Below are 17,926 nucleotides of genomic sequence, written 5' to 3' on the forward strand. Positions count from 1 at the left end.
TGAGAGACCATCCCCGAATAACTCCTCACCCTTATAAGGCAAAACTTCCATGTGCCTTTTTGAATCTGCATCCCCTGTCCACTGCCGAGTCCATAAGCCTCTCCTAGCAGAAATGGACAATGCACTTATTCTAGATGCCAGCCAGCAGATCTCCCTCTGTGCATCTCTCATGTATAAGACTGGGTCTTTTATATGCTCTACGGTTAGCAATATAGTGTCCCTGTCTAGGGTGTCAATATTTTCCGACAGGGAATCTGACCATGCAGCAGCAGCACTGCACATCCATGCTGAAGCAATAGCTGGTCTCAGTATAACACCTGTGTGTGTATATATAGACTTCAGTATAGCTTCCTGCTTTCTATCAGCAGGTTCCTTTAGGGCGGCCGTATCCGGAGACGGTAGTGCCACCTTTTTCGACAAACGTGTGAGCGCTTTATCCACCCTAGGGGGAGTTTCCCAACGTGACCTATCCTCTGGCGAGAAAGGGAACGCCATTAGTAACTTTTTAGAAATTACCAATTTTTTATCGGGGAAAGCCCACGCTTCTTCACACACAATTTAATTCTTCAGATGGGGGAAAAACTATGGGTAGTTTTTTCTCCCCAAACATAATACCCTTTTTTGAGGTACCTGGGTTTATATCAGAAATGTGTAATACCTCTTTCATTGCCTCAATCATGCAACGAATGGCCCTAGTGGACATTAAATTAGACTCTTCGTCGTCGACAATGGTATCAGTATCCGTGTCGACATCTGTGTCTGCCATCTGAGGTAGTGGGCGCTTTAGAGCCCCTGATGGCCTTTGAGTCGTCTGGGCAGGCACGAGCTGAGAAGCCGGCTGTCACGCATTTGGCATGTCGTCAAATTTTTTATGTAAGGAGTCGACACTTGCACGTAATTCCTTCCATAAGTCCATCCACTCAGGTGTCTGCCCCGCAGGGGGTGACATCACATTTATAGGCATCTGCTCTGCCTCCACATAAGCCTCCTCCTCAACCATGTCGACACAGTTGTACCGACACACCACACACACACAGGGAATGCTCTTAACAGGAGACAGGACCCCACAAAAGTACTTTGGGGAGACAGAGAGAGAGTATGCCAGCACACACCAGAGCGCTATATAATGCAGGGACTAACTGAATTATGTCCCCTTATAGCTGCTATAAGTTATACTGCGCCTAAATTTAGTGCCCCCCCTCTCTTTTTTACCCTTTCTGTAGTGCAGACTGCAGGGGAGAGCCAGGGAGCTTCCTTCCAGCGGAACTGTGAGGGAGAAATGGCGCCAGTGTGCTGAGGGAGATAGCTCCGCCCCCTTTTCGGCGGACTTTTCTCCCGCTTTTTTATGGATTCTGGCAGGGGTAATTATCACATATATAGCCTCTGGGGCTATATATTGTGATTATTTTGCCAGCCAAGGTGTTTTTATTGCTGCGCAGAGCGCCCCCCCCCCCCCCCCAGCGCCCTGCACTCTCAGTGACCGGAGTGTGAAGTGTGTATGAGGAGCAATGGCGCACAGCTGCAGTGCTGTGCGCTACCTTGGTGAAGACTGAAGTCTTCTGCCGCCGATTTTCCGGACCAACTTCATGCTTCTGGCTCTGTAAGGGGGACGGCGGCGCGGCTCCGGGAACGAACACCAAGGACGGGTCCTGCGGTCGATCCCTCTGGAGCTAATGGTGTCCAGTAGCCTAAGAAGCCCAAGCTAGCTGCAAGCAGGTAGGTTCGCTTCTTCTCCCCTTAGTCCCTCGTTGCAGTGAGCCTGTTGCCAGCAGGTCTCACTGTAAAATAAAAAATCTAAATTATACTTTCTTTCAAGGAGCTCAGGAGAGCCCCTAGTGTGCATCCAGCTCGGCCGGGCACAGAAATCTAACTGAGGTCTGGAGGAGGGGCATAGAGGGAGGAGCCAGTGCACACCAGATAGTACCTAATCTTTCTTTTAGAGTGCCCAGTCTCCTGCGGAGCCCGTCTATTCCCCATGGTCCTTACGGAGTTCCCAGCATCCACTAGGACGTCAGAGAAATAAGAAATCTAAGACGAATCTCAACAAGTGGGAGCGCAAAGCCTTAAGAGATCTCACGAAGGATACCTCTCTGGTTTCCAGGGAGGCTGATAAGGGGGGTGGTCTGGTAGTGCAGGATAGGAGGGACTATATCCTTGAGGCAAATAGACAATTGAGCAACAAGGAGTTCTATAGACAATTAGCAAGAGATCCCACATTTGATTTCTTGAAAGAATTACAGTATATATTGGATGAGGCCTTGGTGGATGGAGTTATCTCTAAGGATGAATTTAATTTTTTGTTCATTAGACACCCCACAGTTCCTATATATTATCACCTCCCTAAAATACACAAGTCACTTCATTCACCTCCTGGACGTCCCATTATTTCCGGTATTGGTTCATTAACTTCTAATTTGTCCCTCTATGTTGATTCTTTTCTCCAACCCCGTGTCTCTACTTTGAGATCACATATTAAGGACACTACTCACTTTTTACAATTATTACAAGGTTTTGTTTGGAAAGAGACATATGCTTTTATGACTCTAGATGTACAAAGTTTGTACACTAACATCCCGCATGACCTGGGCTGTGATGCAATAACAAAGAGATTACAGGCAGATGGTGATCTCACAGCGAGACATAGGCGGTTCTTGTTGGATGCTATTTCTTTCATCTTACAACACAATTATTTTTTATTCCTCAACACATTTTACTTACAGGTGATGGGAACGGCCATGGGGAACAGATTTGCGCCGAGCTACGCCAACCTATACATGGGTGTATTTGAAGACACCCATGTGTGGGGGGTGGGGGCTTTGGCGCGAGTCTGGTCCTCTATGGCCGTTATATAGATGATCTGTTTATTATTTGGGATGGGGATGTCACTTCAGCACAACAGTTTGTTTCTAGTCTTAATTCTAATCACTTTAATCTTACATTTACGCACTCCTATCACCCCTATACTATTAATTTCCTTGACATAACTCTGGAAGCCAGGGAAGGTAGCTTCCATACCTCAAATTATCACAAGGAGGTTACCACCAACTCCTACCTGCACTACCGGAGTGCCCATTATCCTCCGTGGAAAAGAAACATTCCCAGAGGACAGTTCCTGCATCTAAGGCGGAACTGTACGGATAGGACGAAGTATCTTGAGCAGGCTGAATCCATGTTAGAAGCATTTATCTCGAGAGGTTATCCAGAGTCCCCTTTGAGGAGAACTATGGGAGAAGTGGCCGACCTAGACAGGGACACCTTATTTCGACCAAGAGAATTGGTTGACACTAATATGGTTGGCACTAGTTCTGCTAATGACCAACAGGAGAATATAGCCTTTATATCCACATATAATAGGGACAGTATGCAAATCAAGAAAATTATTTGTAAGAACTTTGGTATATTAAATCAAGATTCTATACTCAGGGGAAATATACCATCTAAACCCAAGTTTATATTTAAGAAAAACCGTTCATTTAAAAACATCCTTGCCCCCAGCTATTTAAGAGAAATACCCACAACTATACAGGGGGATGCCACACAAGATACATGGCTACCATCTAGACCAAAGGGTTTCTATCATTGTGGGGCTATAAGATGTACTACATGCAAACATATTCCTAGAAGAACTCTAACTATCTCTATTGATAAAGAAGAAAAATATACATTAGCTAGCTTTATGAACTGTGACACAAGCTATATAAATTTATCTTCTCACATGTGGCTGTAATCAACGATATGTGGGACATACTACTAGATGTATTAAAGTTCGATTCATGGAGCATCGTCGAAATATTATAAATAAATTCCCCACACATAGTGTCTCCAGACATTTTAGAGATAAACATGGTGGTGACCCTAGTTCTCTTGGTTTGATAGCAATTGAACATATTGCAGTGAGTAAGAGAGGTGGGGATCGATACAAAAGTCTTTGCAAACAAGAACATTACTGGATGTATAGGCTAGATACCATTTATCCATCTGGATTAAATGAGATGGTCGAACTTAATCCAGTATTGTGATCCTGAACCTTCCCTCTTGGTTGTCTCCTTCCATCCCTTTCTCTATACGGACTGTATATATCAAGTAGAAGTATATTATTGTTTTAGACAATTTTGTTTTTTTCAAATTGATTAACCATTATTTGTCTATATATAACTTTATATATAATTATATATGTGGTCCATACGAGGATAAGTATTTGATAGTTTACGAGGTACAGGTTGAGTATCCCATATCCAAATATCCAAAATACGGAATATTCCGAAATACGGACTTTTTTTAGTGAGAGTGAGATAGTGAAACTTTTGTTTTTTGATGGCTCAATGTACACAAACTTTGTTTAATACACACAGTTATTAAAAATATTGTTTTAAATGACCTTCAGCTGTGTGTATAAGGTGTATATGAAACATAAATTAATTGTGTGAATGTAGATACACTTTGTTTAATGCACAAAGTTATAAAAAATATTGTATAAAATGACCTTCAGGCTGTGTGTATAAGGTGTATATGTAACATAAATGCATTCTGTGCTTAGACTTAGGTCCCATCACCATGATATCTCATTATGGTATGCAATTATTCCAAAATACGGAAAAATCCCATATCCAAAATACCTCTGGTCCCAAGCATTTTGGATAAGGGATACTCAACCTGTATATGCATAGTCCCTGTGAATATTGGTGATTTATCAATTGAATGTGCCTTTCTTACAAAGTATTATTATTGGGCTACTATACTCTTCTACTATAATATATGTGTTGATCTACTATATATTATATCCTACATAATTATTTATTTATTATCACGTTTAATGATTGATGGTCTCAGAGTTTAATTTGTTACATTTATAGCTGCCTCATAGGAAAAAGTGAGATTAATCTGATTATACAGGACGTGTTTAATCTGTTTTTGTGAGATAATAATTAGTCGCCTAGGAGACACTTGACAACAGGTGTCACCATGGCAACCCACAATTGCTATACACCGTGGAGTAACTCTCTAAGAATGGGGAGTCAACGCGGCGCCTGTATACTGGTGCCGCGTTGTTATGGTTTCACGCCGCATAATCCTTAGCATTGGGGCCGTGTTGCTACGGTCTTGTGCGCGGGTATATTGTAGCGACGCAATTACGTCACTATGACAACCAACTTTAATAGGACGAACACAGATGGATGACGCGACGGGACTAGTGCCCCGCCCTCGTCATTCACTGTGGAGGTGCGGGGAGATGACGTGGCGCCTGGAGATTGGGGCCACGTCATCATGGTGTCGTGCCCAGGATGACGCGTAGCGCCACTATGGTAACCGGGATGCACAGGAATGTATGCTGACGCGGTGAGAGCGGCGTCCCGTCCGCGTCATCCTCTCTACATACTCGGGCATTTCATTGGACACAATTTAACTATCATTATTAGAATCCGCTGAGATTTACTCCCCGGTGTTTGTCAGAGAAAGGGGGATGTCTCTAAATGCATTGTGATCTCCTCTAATATATGGAACAGATTCCCAATTCCACATCCATGTGAGCAGCTTTTTAGACATGGATTAATAACCCAGATTTTCTTTATTGCCCATTTTTTAAATAATTATGATAGAGGTCATGTGATCGGATCTCATTAAAATTTAGGATTTTATATCTTATATTTTACTAAAAATGTCTTCTAACATAGGGATTCATGTACATTTTTATATTAGTAATTGTTCCAACTCCTATGTCTGTCATTATTTGGTTACATAATGCAAACAGCTGGTCACAATCAATTACACATGCTAATGAGCAACCATGTTGGTAGAGTATATAAACCATCATCGGCAGGACTGTTAGTACCTTGAAAAAGTTGCATGTATGCAACGAAACGCGTTGGTGGGACCTGCCTGACAGTGCTTACTTCCCAGCCTTTGGAAGGATTGAACCTGGACCAAGCCCCCGTTGTGGTTTACCAACATTTGGACCCTTAAAGATTTTCCTATTATACCGTGGAGGACTAACATCTACCACCTACTGAGGAACAGCCATTTGCGGACGCAGATTCGCCTAATTACCTCAAGGGATGCTGGTGGTAATTATAAATCACTGATAGGACATTGGGCCCTATAAACTCAAGGGGACTTTTATAGGAACAGGTTCCATGCATTATTAACTTTCCATTAAGGATTCTTAATACTGGGAATAACACCATTTCTGATTACTTATCTGATTTCATGTGGCAGTTGCCATTTATGTGCACTTTATTCAATTTTTAATATGCTCAAAATATATTTTTTAATAAATTGTCAAATGTTTTTATGTGACCTATTTTGCATTTGTGACCAATAGGCGCTGTACTTTTCTGTTTGCTTATATCATTTTGGGGGTCTGACCAACCCTACTCTTTGTTTAGCTGCTGTGGTGAACCACCCTTCTAGCGCCTGGGAGTAGTAATACCTTCGGGTATTTATTTTCCTTTATTTTGTATCAATTTTCAACACTATTATTAGCAATTCGTGCTGCTACCCGGAAGGTAATACAGGTTGAGTATCCCTTATCCAAAATTCAAAATCACACATTTTTGGTTCCCCTACTGAGATAATGACACGTATATATGTATATTACATAATATATCTATATATACACATAATATATAATATATATGTCATTATCTCAGTAGAGGACCCAAAAATGTGCCATTTTGAATTTAGGATAAGGGATACTCAACCTGTATCACAGAATTGGATCTAGTCTGATCCGCCTTCTTTACAGATGATTCAAAACAAGTTATTCTATGTTTTCAACACGGACTGGATTCAAATTTCTCTAAACAGGGAACTCTTAGCCCCATGATTTTTTGATACATGGGAAAAATAAGATTTTACTTACCGGTAAATCTATTTCTCGTAGTCCGTAGAGGATGCTAGGACTCCGTAAGGACCATGGGGAATAGACGGGCTCCGCAGGAGATAGGGCACTTTAAGAAAGCTTTGGACTCTGGGTGTGCACTGGCTCCTCCCTCTATGCGCCTCCTCCAGACCTCAGTTAGGGAAACTGTGCCCAGACGAGAGGGACAGTACGAGGAAGGATTTTTGTAAATCTAAGGGCGAGATCCATACCAGCCACACCAATCACACCGTATAACTTGTGATACACTACCCAGTCAACAGTATGAACAACATAGCCTCGGTTCAACCAATAAACTATAACATAACCCTTATGTAAGCAACAACTATATACAAGTCTTGCAGAAGAAGTCCGCACTTGGGACGGGCGCCCAGCATCCTCTACGGACTACGAGAAATAGATTTAACGGTAAGTAAAATCTTATTTTCTCTAACGTCCTTGAGGATGCTGGGACTCCGTAAGGACCATGGGGATTATACCAAAGCTCCCAAACGGGCGGGAGAGTGCGGATGACTCTGAAGCACCGATTGAGCAAACAGGAGGTCCTCCTCAGCCAGGGTATCAAACTTATAGAACTTTGCAAAGGTGTTAGACCCCGACCAAGTAGCTGCTCGGCACAACTATAATGCAGAAACCCCTCGGGCAGCCGCCCAAGAAGAGCCCACTTTCCTAGTGGAATGGGCCTTAACCGATTTAGGCAATGGCAAACCTGCCGTTGAATGCGCCCGCTGAATCGTGTTACAGATTCAGCGAGCAATAGTCTGCTTTGAACCAGGAGCGCCAACCTTGTTGGCCGCATACAGAACAAACAAAGCTTCAGTCTTCCTGATTCTAGCCGTTCTGGTCACATAAATCTTCAAAGCCCTGACCACATCCAGGGACTCTGAATCCTCCAAGTCCCGTGTAGCCACAGGCACGACAATAGGTTGGTTCACATGAAAAGATGAGACCACTTTTGGCAGAAAGTGAGGACGAGTCCTCAACTCTGCCCTATCCACGTGAAAAACCAAGTATGGGCTTTTATGTGATAAAGCTGCCAATTCTGAAACACGTCTTGCCGAAGCTAATGCCAACAACATGACCACTTTCCACGTGAGGTATTTCAATTCCACAGTTTTGAGTGGTTCAAACCAAGGTGACTTGAGGAAACGTAACACCACGTTAAGATCCCAAGGCGCCACCGGAGGCACAAAGGGAGGCTGAATATGCAGCACACCCTTCACAAAAGTCTGTACTTCAGGAAGAGAGGCTAATTCTCTTTGAATGAAATGGTTAAGGCCAAAATTTGGACCTTTATGGACCCTAATTTTAGGCCCAAAGTCACTCCTGTTTGAAGGAAGTGAAGTAGACGGCCCAAATGGAACTCCTCCGTAGGAGCAGCTCTGGCCTCACACCAAGAAACATATTTTCGCCATATATGGTGATAATGTTTTAACGTCACGTCTTTCCTAGCCTTGATCAGGGTAGGAATGACCTCCTCCGGAATCCCTTTTTCCGCTAGGATCCGGCGTTCAACCGCCATGCAGTCAAACGCAGCCGCGGTAAGTCTTGGAACAGGCAGGGCCCCTGCCGCAGCAGGTCCTGCCTTAGAGGAAGAGGCCACGGATCTTCTGTGAGCAACTTTTGCAGCTCCGGATACCAAGTCCTCCGTGGCCAATCTGGAACATTAAAGATTGTTCTGACCCTGCTTATTCTTATTATTCTCAACACTTTGGGTATGAGAGGAAGTGGATGAAACACATAGACCTATCTGAACACCCAAGGTGTCACCAGAGCGTCTACCGCTACCGCCTGAGGGTCCCTTGACCTGGCGCAATACCGCTTTAGCTTTTTGTTGAGACGGGATGCCATCATGTCTATTTGAGGCAGTCCCCACCGACCCGTGATCTGTGCGAAGACTTCTTGATGAAGTCCCCACTCTCCCGGATGCAGGTCGTGCCTGCTGAGGAAGTCCGCCTCCCAGTTGTCCACCCCCGGGATGAACACTGCTGATAGCACGCTTACATGGCCTTCCGCCCAGCATAGAATCCTGGTGGCTTCTGCCATGGCCACTCTGCTCCTTGTTCCGCCTTGGCGGTTTATATGAGCCACTGCCGTGACATTGTCTGACTGAATCAGAACCGGTTTTTCCCGAAGCAATTCCTCCGCTTGACGCAGGGCGTTGTATATGGCCCTCAACTCCAGGACGTTGATGTGGAGACAAGTCTCTAGATTTGACCAGAGACCTTGGAAATTTCTTCCCAGTGTGACTGCTCCCCAGCCTTGGAGGCTTGCGTCCGTGGTCACCAGGACCCAGTCCTGAATGCCGAACCTGCGACCCTCTAGTAGGTGAGCACTGTGCAGCCACCACAGGAGAGATACCCTGGTCCTGGGAGACAGGGTTCCTTCGATGCATTTGTAAATGGGACCCGGACCACTTGTCCAAGAGGTCCCATTGAAAAGTCCTCGCATGGAACCTGCCGAAAGGGATGGCCTCGTATGAAGCCACCATCTTCCCCAGGACCCGCGTGCAATGATGCACTGAAACCTGTTTTGGTTTTAATAGGTTCCTGACCAGGGCTATGAGCTCCTGAACCTTTTCGATCGGAAGAAAAACCTTTTTCTGGTCTGTGTCTAGAATCAGGCCCAAAAAAGTCAGACGCGTTGTAGGGACTAGCTGGGACTTCGGTATATTGAGAATCCAGCCGTGTAACTGCAATGTCTTCATGGACAGAGACACGCTGTCCAGCAACTTCTCCCGAGATCTCGCCTTTATGAGGAGATCATCCAAGTATGGGATAATTGTGACCCCCTGCCTGCGCAGAAGCACCATCTTGTCCGCCATTACCTTGGTGAAAATTCTCGGGGCCGTAGAAAGCCCAAACGGCAACGTCGGAAATTGGTAGTGACAGTCCTGCACTACAAATCTCAGGAACGCCTGATGAGGGGGGAATACCGGAACATGAAGGTAAGCATCCTTTATGTCCAGGGACACCATCCAATCCCCCTCCCTCCAGGCTGGCGATGACCGCCCTGAGTGATTCCATTTTGAACTTGAACCTCTTCAAGTACAGGTTCAGGGATTTTAGGTTTAAAATGGGTCTGACCGAACCGTCCGGTTTCGGGACCACAAACAGGGTTGAGTAATATCCCTCTCCTTGCTGGAGATGAGGAACTGTGACAATCACCTGTTGAATATACATTTTTTGGATTGCTGCCAACACTAGCTCCCTCTCTGACGGGGAAGCCGGCAGAGCCGATTTGAAAAACCGGCGAGGAGGCAAGTCTTCGAATTCCAGCCTGTATCCTTGAGAAACAATCTCTAATGCCCAGGGATCCACCTGCGAGTGAACCCAGACGTGGCTGAAAAACCGAAGACGAGCCCCCCACTAGATCTGCCTCCCCCCGGGAAGCCCCAGCGTCATGCGGTGGACTTTGCAGACGCAGGGGAGGACTACTGCTCTTGGGAACTAGCTGTGTGCAGCTTCTTTCCCCTGCCTTTCCCTCTGGCAACAAAGGACGATCCCCGTACCTTTTTGTTTTTATTGGAACGAAAGGACTGCATTTGATAATGAGGTGCCTTTTTTGTATGCTGCGGGGGGACATAAGGTAAGAAATTCGACTTACCAGCCGTAGCAGTAGAGACAAGGTCCGAGAGGCCGTCTCCAAACAACTCCTCCCCTTTGTATGCCGCTTTGAATCTGCGTCTCCCGTCCACTGTCGGGTCCACAAGAGCCGCCTAGCAGAAATAGACATAGCATTTATTCTGGAGCTTAATAAACAAATGTCTCTCTGAGCATCTCTCATATACAAGTCAGCATCTCTGATATGCTCTATGGTCATTTGAATGGCATCCCTATCTAAGGTGTCAATCTCCGTAGATAAGGAATCTGCCCATGCCACAACCGCACTACAAACCCAGGCCGACGCCATAGCCGGTCTAACAATAGTACCTGAATGAGTGTAAATGTGCTTCATGGTAATTTCCTGCCTGCGATCAGCAGGATCCTTGAGGGAAGCTGTATCCTGAGAAGGCAGTGCCACCTTTTTGGACAAGCGTGTCAGCGCCTTTTCTACTTTAGGCGAAGATTCCCATCGTATCCTATCCGTTTGTGGAAAAGGATACGCCATAAGAATCCTTTTGGGTACTTGTGGTCCCCTATCCGGAGATTCCCAAGCCTTTTCGCACAATTCACTCAGTTCAAATGAGGACGGAAAGGTGACTTCAGGCTTTTTCTCTTTATACATGTGTACCCTCGTGTCAGGGACAGGGGGTTCCTCAGTAATATGCAAAACCTCTTTAATGGCAATAATCATGTACCGAATACCTTTTGCCACCCTCGGCTGAAATTTTGCATCTTCATAGTCGACACTAGAGTCAGTATCCATGTCGGTATCTGTGTCATCGATCTGGGATATGGTGCGCTTCTGAGACCCCGAAGGGCCTGGCGCCACAGGGACAGGCATGTACTGGCTACCTGACTGATCCCTAGCTTCAGCCTTGTCTGACCTTTTATGCAATAGATTGACATCTGCATTCAAGACATTCAGCATATCCACCAATTCCGGTGTCGGCAACGCCGACATAACATTCAAGCATTCCCCCTCCACATTAAGCAAGCCTTCCTCGTCAAACATGTCGACACACGCGTACCGACACTTCACACACACAGGGAACCTCTTTTCTGAAGACAGTATCCCCTTCAAGGCCCTTTGGAGAGACAGACAGAGTATGCCAGCACACACCCCAGCGCAATGACCCTGGAGACCAATACAAAATGTTTTTCCCCCAGCCGCGCTGTATAATATGTTATCCGCCAATTATGTGCCCCCCCCCTTTCTTTTAAACACCCCTTCACCGTGTGTAAGCAGGGGAGAGTCCGGGGAGCTTCCTCTCAGCGGTGCTGTGGAGAGAAAATGGCGCTGGTGAGTGCTGAGGGAGAAGCCCCGCCCCCTCGGCGGCGGGCTTCTGTCCCGCTCAAACTTACTAAAATATGGCGGGGGCTCTTTTATATACATGTACAGTGCCCACCTGTACATGTATATTGTCTTTTGCCATAATAGAGGTGTTATATTGCTGCCCAGGGCGCCCCCCCCTGCGCCCTGCACCCTTACAGTGACCGGAGTATGTGAGGTGTATGGGAGCAATGACGCACAGCTGCAGTGCTGTGCGTTACCTCAGTGAAGCTGAAGGCTTCTGCTACCTGACGTCTTCTGACTTCGGTTCTTCTGGCTCTGTGAGGAGAACGGCGGTGCGGCTCTGGGGGTGGACGCCCGGTAAGAACCTGTGTTCACCCCCTCTGGAGCTAATGGTGTCCAGTAGCCGAGGAAGCAGAGCCTATCTTAGACAAGAAGGTCTGCCCCTCTCTCCTCAGTCCCTCGATGCAGGGAGCCTGTTGCCAGCAGTGCTCCCTGTAAAAATGTAGAAAAAAATCTAAACAAAAATGCTTCTAGGCAGAGAACTCAGGAGAGCTCTCTGCAGTGCACCCATCCTGCTCTGGGCACAGTGTAAAACTGAGGTCTGGAGGAGGGGCATAGAGGGAGGAGCCAGTGCACACCCAGAGTCCAAAGCTTTCTTAAAGTGCCCTATCTCCTGCGGAGCCCGTCTATTCCCCATGGTCCTTACGGAGTCCCAGCATCCTCAAGGACGTTAGAGAAACTATATTTCCACTCTACCTAGGGAATTACAATGTAGAATCGCAGATACTCTAAAATAAAAAAAACACCAAGTGGTATGAACAACGGAGAGTCTTGGTTGATCTTCCCTTCAACATAGGACAGGGATTTTAAATTTTAGCCTCCTTTTTGGCCCAGAGACCGGGTACTGTTGTCCTGTGTGGCTCCCTTCACTCCACCCCTACTCTTCTTTTCATGCATTTGCTAGCAATAACATTATCATCTCAACAAAGGTTTCCCGAAGGTCTTTCACTGCATTAATTCTTCAATTATGGAAAAGATCCTATTTACCTTGATTATATGTGGACTGACATTACCGAGTAGTTTTTGCGCTGTTACTTGTCCATTGTATTTGATTTAATTCGGATGCTTGACTTTCTGCCATTTTTTGACATTTGGATACTTGACTTTTGCCATGCATACATTCTGTACCATTCTTATGAATAACGTATCATTAATACATGTGGTGCTTTACACAATAAAAATGTATTTGGGGGGGGGGGGGGGGGGAGATTGTCTGACAAGATGGTCAAGCACATTTCGGATGGTTTTGTTCCTTCTTCAGGTGAGGGTTTCTGTGAGCCAAGTTGCACATGAGATGGGTCGGAAAAGTCTACTGCAGTGAGTGGATGAAGTTATCTGCTGTCCAAGATCTCTTGTTGCCCTTTGTTGACCATACAAAAACACTTCAAAATGATACAATGTCTCGGTCTTTGATTGTGTCAGCCTTAGTAGACTTGATCACTAACCTCTCACAAATTCTCTTGGTATCTGGTCAGAGTGGCAGGCACAATTAAATTTAACCTGGGACAGTGTTTCATTTGCTTCCTATTTTCCAATAAGGCAAAGTTGTCTCCACCTTGCTGTACTGCTTATTTTCTTAACGCAACAGTTGCTAGAGACACACTCATTGAAAACACAATGATGGAATCAAAGAACTTTTGAAAGAAGCAGAAAAAAAACTATCCTCAGTGCATCCACATCAACAACACAGGGGAAGGATGTGTTAAATAAAGATAGGGAAGCATCAATGAAGTATGATGTCAGGGGTGCTTTAAGAGAAAAGGAGTCTCCCTCCTCTCTGCAGTCATTGCTGGAGAGTCTGAGCACTAGAGGGCTCAGACTCTACTGTGCATGCACAGGTCACCAGGAAAATGGCGCAGAGGCCATTTTCCCTGTGATTTCTCTATTGCGCATGCACAGAAGACAGTGAAAATGGCCGCTGTGCTATTTTCATGGTGATTCCACAGTGATGCCGACGTCGGCACAAGACTCCAGAGGGGGAAATATTCCCAAATATGGGTGAAGCGTGTGCGGTGGGGGCCTCCTCTGTACTCAGGTGACCGTGTCCATTATAGATACGCCGATGGATGATGTTAGAGAGACCTCTTCATTAAGTTTGAAGCGACCGCGTTTTAGGCTTTTGTCGGCATCTTCACTGTCAAAACCACCCAAGGCCAGTGCTCAACAGGGGAAAAAGAAAAACAAAGATGAGCTTTCATCACAGATTATGAGCGAGGAATGGACTCGGTGCCATGAGTTGTAAGCTTCTGGCCCTAAATTTACTTGTAATGTCTGCATCAACAGGCTTTTGCCGAGCAGGGGACCTGACAAGAGTCATCTCAGAGAGACGTGCCTGCCTGAAACTAAACTAAAGGTGGGTACACACTATTAGATATATCTGCAGATCAATTGATCTGCAGATATATCTATGTACGGATCGGGCAGTGTGCTGTGCATGCACACTGCCCGATCCGTCGGGAGACTGACGTCATGAACTGGGCGAGCGCCCGCCCCAGTTCACCTGTCAATCACCGCCGGCCGCCGCAGCATGTGTACGGGCGGTCGGCCGACCGCCCCGTACACACACAGCGACGCGCCAATATATCGTTAGATATATTGGCTGTCGGCTGTGCTACGCGGCCGACGCGATACGTCTGTGAACGACGGAGTTCACAGACGTATCGCCCGTACACACTGGCCGACGGTCCCGCGATGTATCGGCCATTCAAGAGAACGGCCGATACATCGACCAGTGTGTACGGGCCTTAAGTTAAGTAAACTGTAAACCGTAGGTAAGGAAAATCACAGATTAGCTACATTTTCATTACACTGATTTCCTTTATTTGCAGTTTCAGCAATTTGGCTGTAATCAGTCAATTTGTCTTTTTTATACTGTCTTTTAGACAGTTTTATGTACACTATTTTCTATTTTTTAAGAAGGGTTATTTCAAAATATTAAAAAACAAAATGTGTGTTCTAGATAGTTTGCAGAAAATAAACCTGTAAAGGAAATACTGTAGGATTGTACAGCCTTTCTTATAACAAACTTGACAAATTAATTTGTATATGATATATGGAAGTACTATGGTAAATCAGTACCACATTCGCAGCCTACTGAGCCTAGATTACTAATGATATATGGGAGCGCTACGGTAAGCCAGACTCCGTATGTAACACATTCTCAGCCTACTGAGCCTAGATTACTAATGATATATGCGAGCGCTGCGGTAAGCCAGACTCCGTATGTAACACATTCTCAGCCTACTGAGCCTAGATTACTGAACACATAGTTAAAGGTATGCAAACTTCTCAAGAGAATTTTTAGAGAAATGTTCTTCAGTTCAATCCATTACAGTATCATTAAACAGTTTGTAAAAATGAGACTAAAGTAAAAAAAGTGAGGTCCACCAGAACAAAAAATAAAAAATTAAACCAACTATAATTTTAAGTAAGCAACGAAGACTAAAACTGAAATCCTTGTCAAAATGAACACTGTTCAGACCCTGCATATATTACATACTAATGTAACATACTCACCCCCATACATTACATTTTGCGCACCATTAGGTCACAGTGGGGGGTTACCCGTTGGATTTGGAGATGTTGCTACACCCGTCTATATTGTCATTATCACAGGAAATCCTTAGAGCCAGCATGATGCTGCATGAGAACCCCAGACCACAGAGACCTCTGTACATATCTCCTGTATGACAGCACTGTCTGTATGTCCGTCTCTCTCACCTGATCTGATCTCAGCAGGAACGTCCTCTTCTTTACATTGCTGGTAACACATCCCGTCTCCTGGCACAGCCTGTCATACAAGAACATGTGTCACATACGTGTCCCACCCACACGTTACACGGGACATCTCTATAGGAGTCACACACAGGGCGGGGACATGGGAATAACACAAGATCCTGCAATGTGAGACATGTGAGGAGCTGGGAGAGGTCAGAGCAGGTTCCTCTACCTGATAATCCTGGCTGATCATCCTGTTCTCTTCTCCCATACACCCCGGAGTATAGAGAGGGGTGTCACATGGGTCGGCCGGATGTGTCTGATTACATCCACCTGTGGTGAATGGCCACACAGATTTATCTGTATAAATAACAATGCAAAAGAAAGAACTCAGCTGATACACATTATAGTGACTGATATGGCGGAGTTACATAGAACCAAAGTCCTGCAAATAAAAACCACATCCCGACTCTCTGCTAATGGTCCATTCTCCTGCAGCGGGGTCGGTACAAAAAATAAGAATTTACTTACCGATAATTCTATTTCTCGGAGTCCGTAGTGGATGCTGGGGTTCCTGAAAGGACCATGGGGAATAGCGGCTCCGCAGGAGACAGGGCACAAAAGTAAAGCTTTTACAGGTCAGGTGGTGTGTACTGGCTCCTCCCCCTATGACCCTCCTCCAGACTCCAGTTAGGTACTGTGCCCGGACGAGCGTACACAATAAGGGAGGATTTTGAATCCCGGGTAAGACTCATACCAGCCACACCAATCACACCGTACAACTTGTGATCTAAACCCAGTTAACAGTATGATAACAGAGGAGCCTCTGAAAGATGGCTTCCTAAACAATAACCCGAATTAGTTACAATAACTATGTACAAGTATTGCAGATAATCCGCACTTGGGATGGGCGCCCAGCATCCACTACGGACTCCGAGAAATAGAATTATCGGTAAGTAAATTCTTATTTTCTCTATCGTCCTAAGTGGATGCTGGGGTTCCTGAAAGGACCATGGGGATTATACCAAAGCTCCCAAACGGGCGGGAGAGTGCGGATGACTCTGCAGCACCGAATGAGAGAACTCCAGGTCCTCCTTTGCCAGGGTATCAAATTTGTAAAAATTTACAAACGTGTTCTCCCCTGACCACGTAGCTGCTCGGCAGAGTTGTAATGCCGAGACCCCTCGGGCAGCCGCCCAAGATGAGCCCACCTTCCTTGCGGAATGGGCCTTAACAGATTTAGGCTGTGGCAGGCCTGCCACAGAATGTACAAGTTGAATTTTGTTACAAATCCAACGAGCAACCGACTGCTTAGAAGCAGGTGCACCCAACTTGTTGGGTGCATACAGTATAAACAGCGAGTCAGATTTTCTGACTCCAGCCGTCCTTTAAATGTATATTTTTAAGGCTCTGACAACGTCCAACAACTTGGAGTCCTTCAAGTCGTCTGTAGCCGCAGGCACTACAATAGGCTGGTTCAGGTGAAACGCTGATACCACCTTAGGGAGAAAATGCGGACGCGTCCGCAGCTCTGCCCTACGTCGAATGGAAAATTAAATAAGGGCTTTTATAAGACAAAGCCGCCAGTTCAGATACTCTCCCGGCCGAAGCCAGGGCCAGTAACATAGTCACTTTCCATGTGAGATATTACAAATCCACATTCTTTAGTGGTTCAAACCAATTGGATTTGAGGAATCTAAAACTACATTTAGATCCCACGGTGCCACCTTAGGCACCACAGGAGGCTGTATATGCAGTACTCCTTTGATAAAAATCTGGACCTCAGGGACTGAGGCCAATTCTTTTTGGAAGAATATTGATAGGGCCGAAATTTGAACCTTAATAGATCCCAATTTGAGACCCATAGACAATCCTGATTGCAGGAAATGTAGGAAAACGACCCAGTTGAAATTCCTCCATCGGAGCACTCCGCTGCTCGCACCACGCAACATATTTTCGCCAAATACGGCGATAATGCTTCGCGGTGACTTCCTTCCTTGCCTTTATCAAGGTAGGAATGACTTCTTCTGGAATGCCTTTTCCTTTTAGGATCTGGCATTCAAACGCCATGCCGTCAAACGCAGCCGCGGTAAGTCTTGAAAAAGACAAGGACCCTGCTGAAGCAGGTCCCTTCTCAGAAGTAGAGGCCACGGATCGTCCGTGACCATCTCTTGAAGTTCCGGGTACCAAGTCCTTCTTGGCCAATCCGGAGCCACTAGTCTTACTCCTCTTTGCCGTATAATCCTCAATACCTTTGGTATGAGAGGCAGAGGAGGAAACACATATACCGACTGGTACACCCAAGGTGTTACCAGCGCGTCCACAGCTATTGCCTGCGGATCTCTTGACCTGGCGCAATACCTGTCCAGTGTT

General features: G+C 45.7%; 1 protein-coding gene across 8 annotated transcripts in view; it reads right to left on the reverse strand.

Moving 5' to 3' along the window:
* Nucleotides 1-17,926, reverse strand: part of LOC134994657 (zinc finger protein 260-like) — a 300,567-nt gene that overhangs the window by 219,031 nt on the left and 63,610 nt on the right. For 7 of the 8 annotated variants that reach the window (XM_063950998.1, XM_063950995.1, XM_063950993.1 and 4 more), the window contains exons 9-10: nt 15,786-15,913; nt 15,557-15,626 (exon numbers count right to left, since the gene is read on the reverse strand). In XM_063950998.1, the coding sequence (XP_063807068.1) occupies nt 15,557-15,626; nt 15,786-15,913 (198 nt within the window). The remainder of the gene's footprint in view (nt 1-15,556; nt 15,627-15,785; nt 15,914-17,926) is intronic. The other variant, XM_063950996.1, reaches the window with a different exon arrangement.

The sequence above is a fragment of the Pseudophryne corroboree genome, chromosome 2, assembly GCF_028390025.1.
Source record: "Pseudophryne corroboree isolate aPseCor3 chromosome 2, aPseCor3.hap2, whole genome shotgun sequence".
NCBI lineage: Eukaryota > Metazoa > Chordata > Amphibia > Anura > Myobatrachidae > Pseudophryne > Pseudophryne corroboree.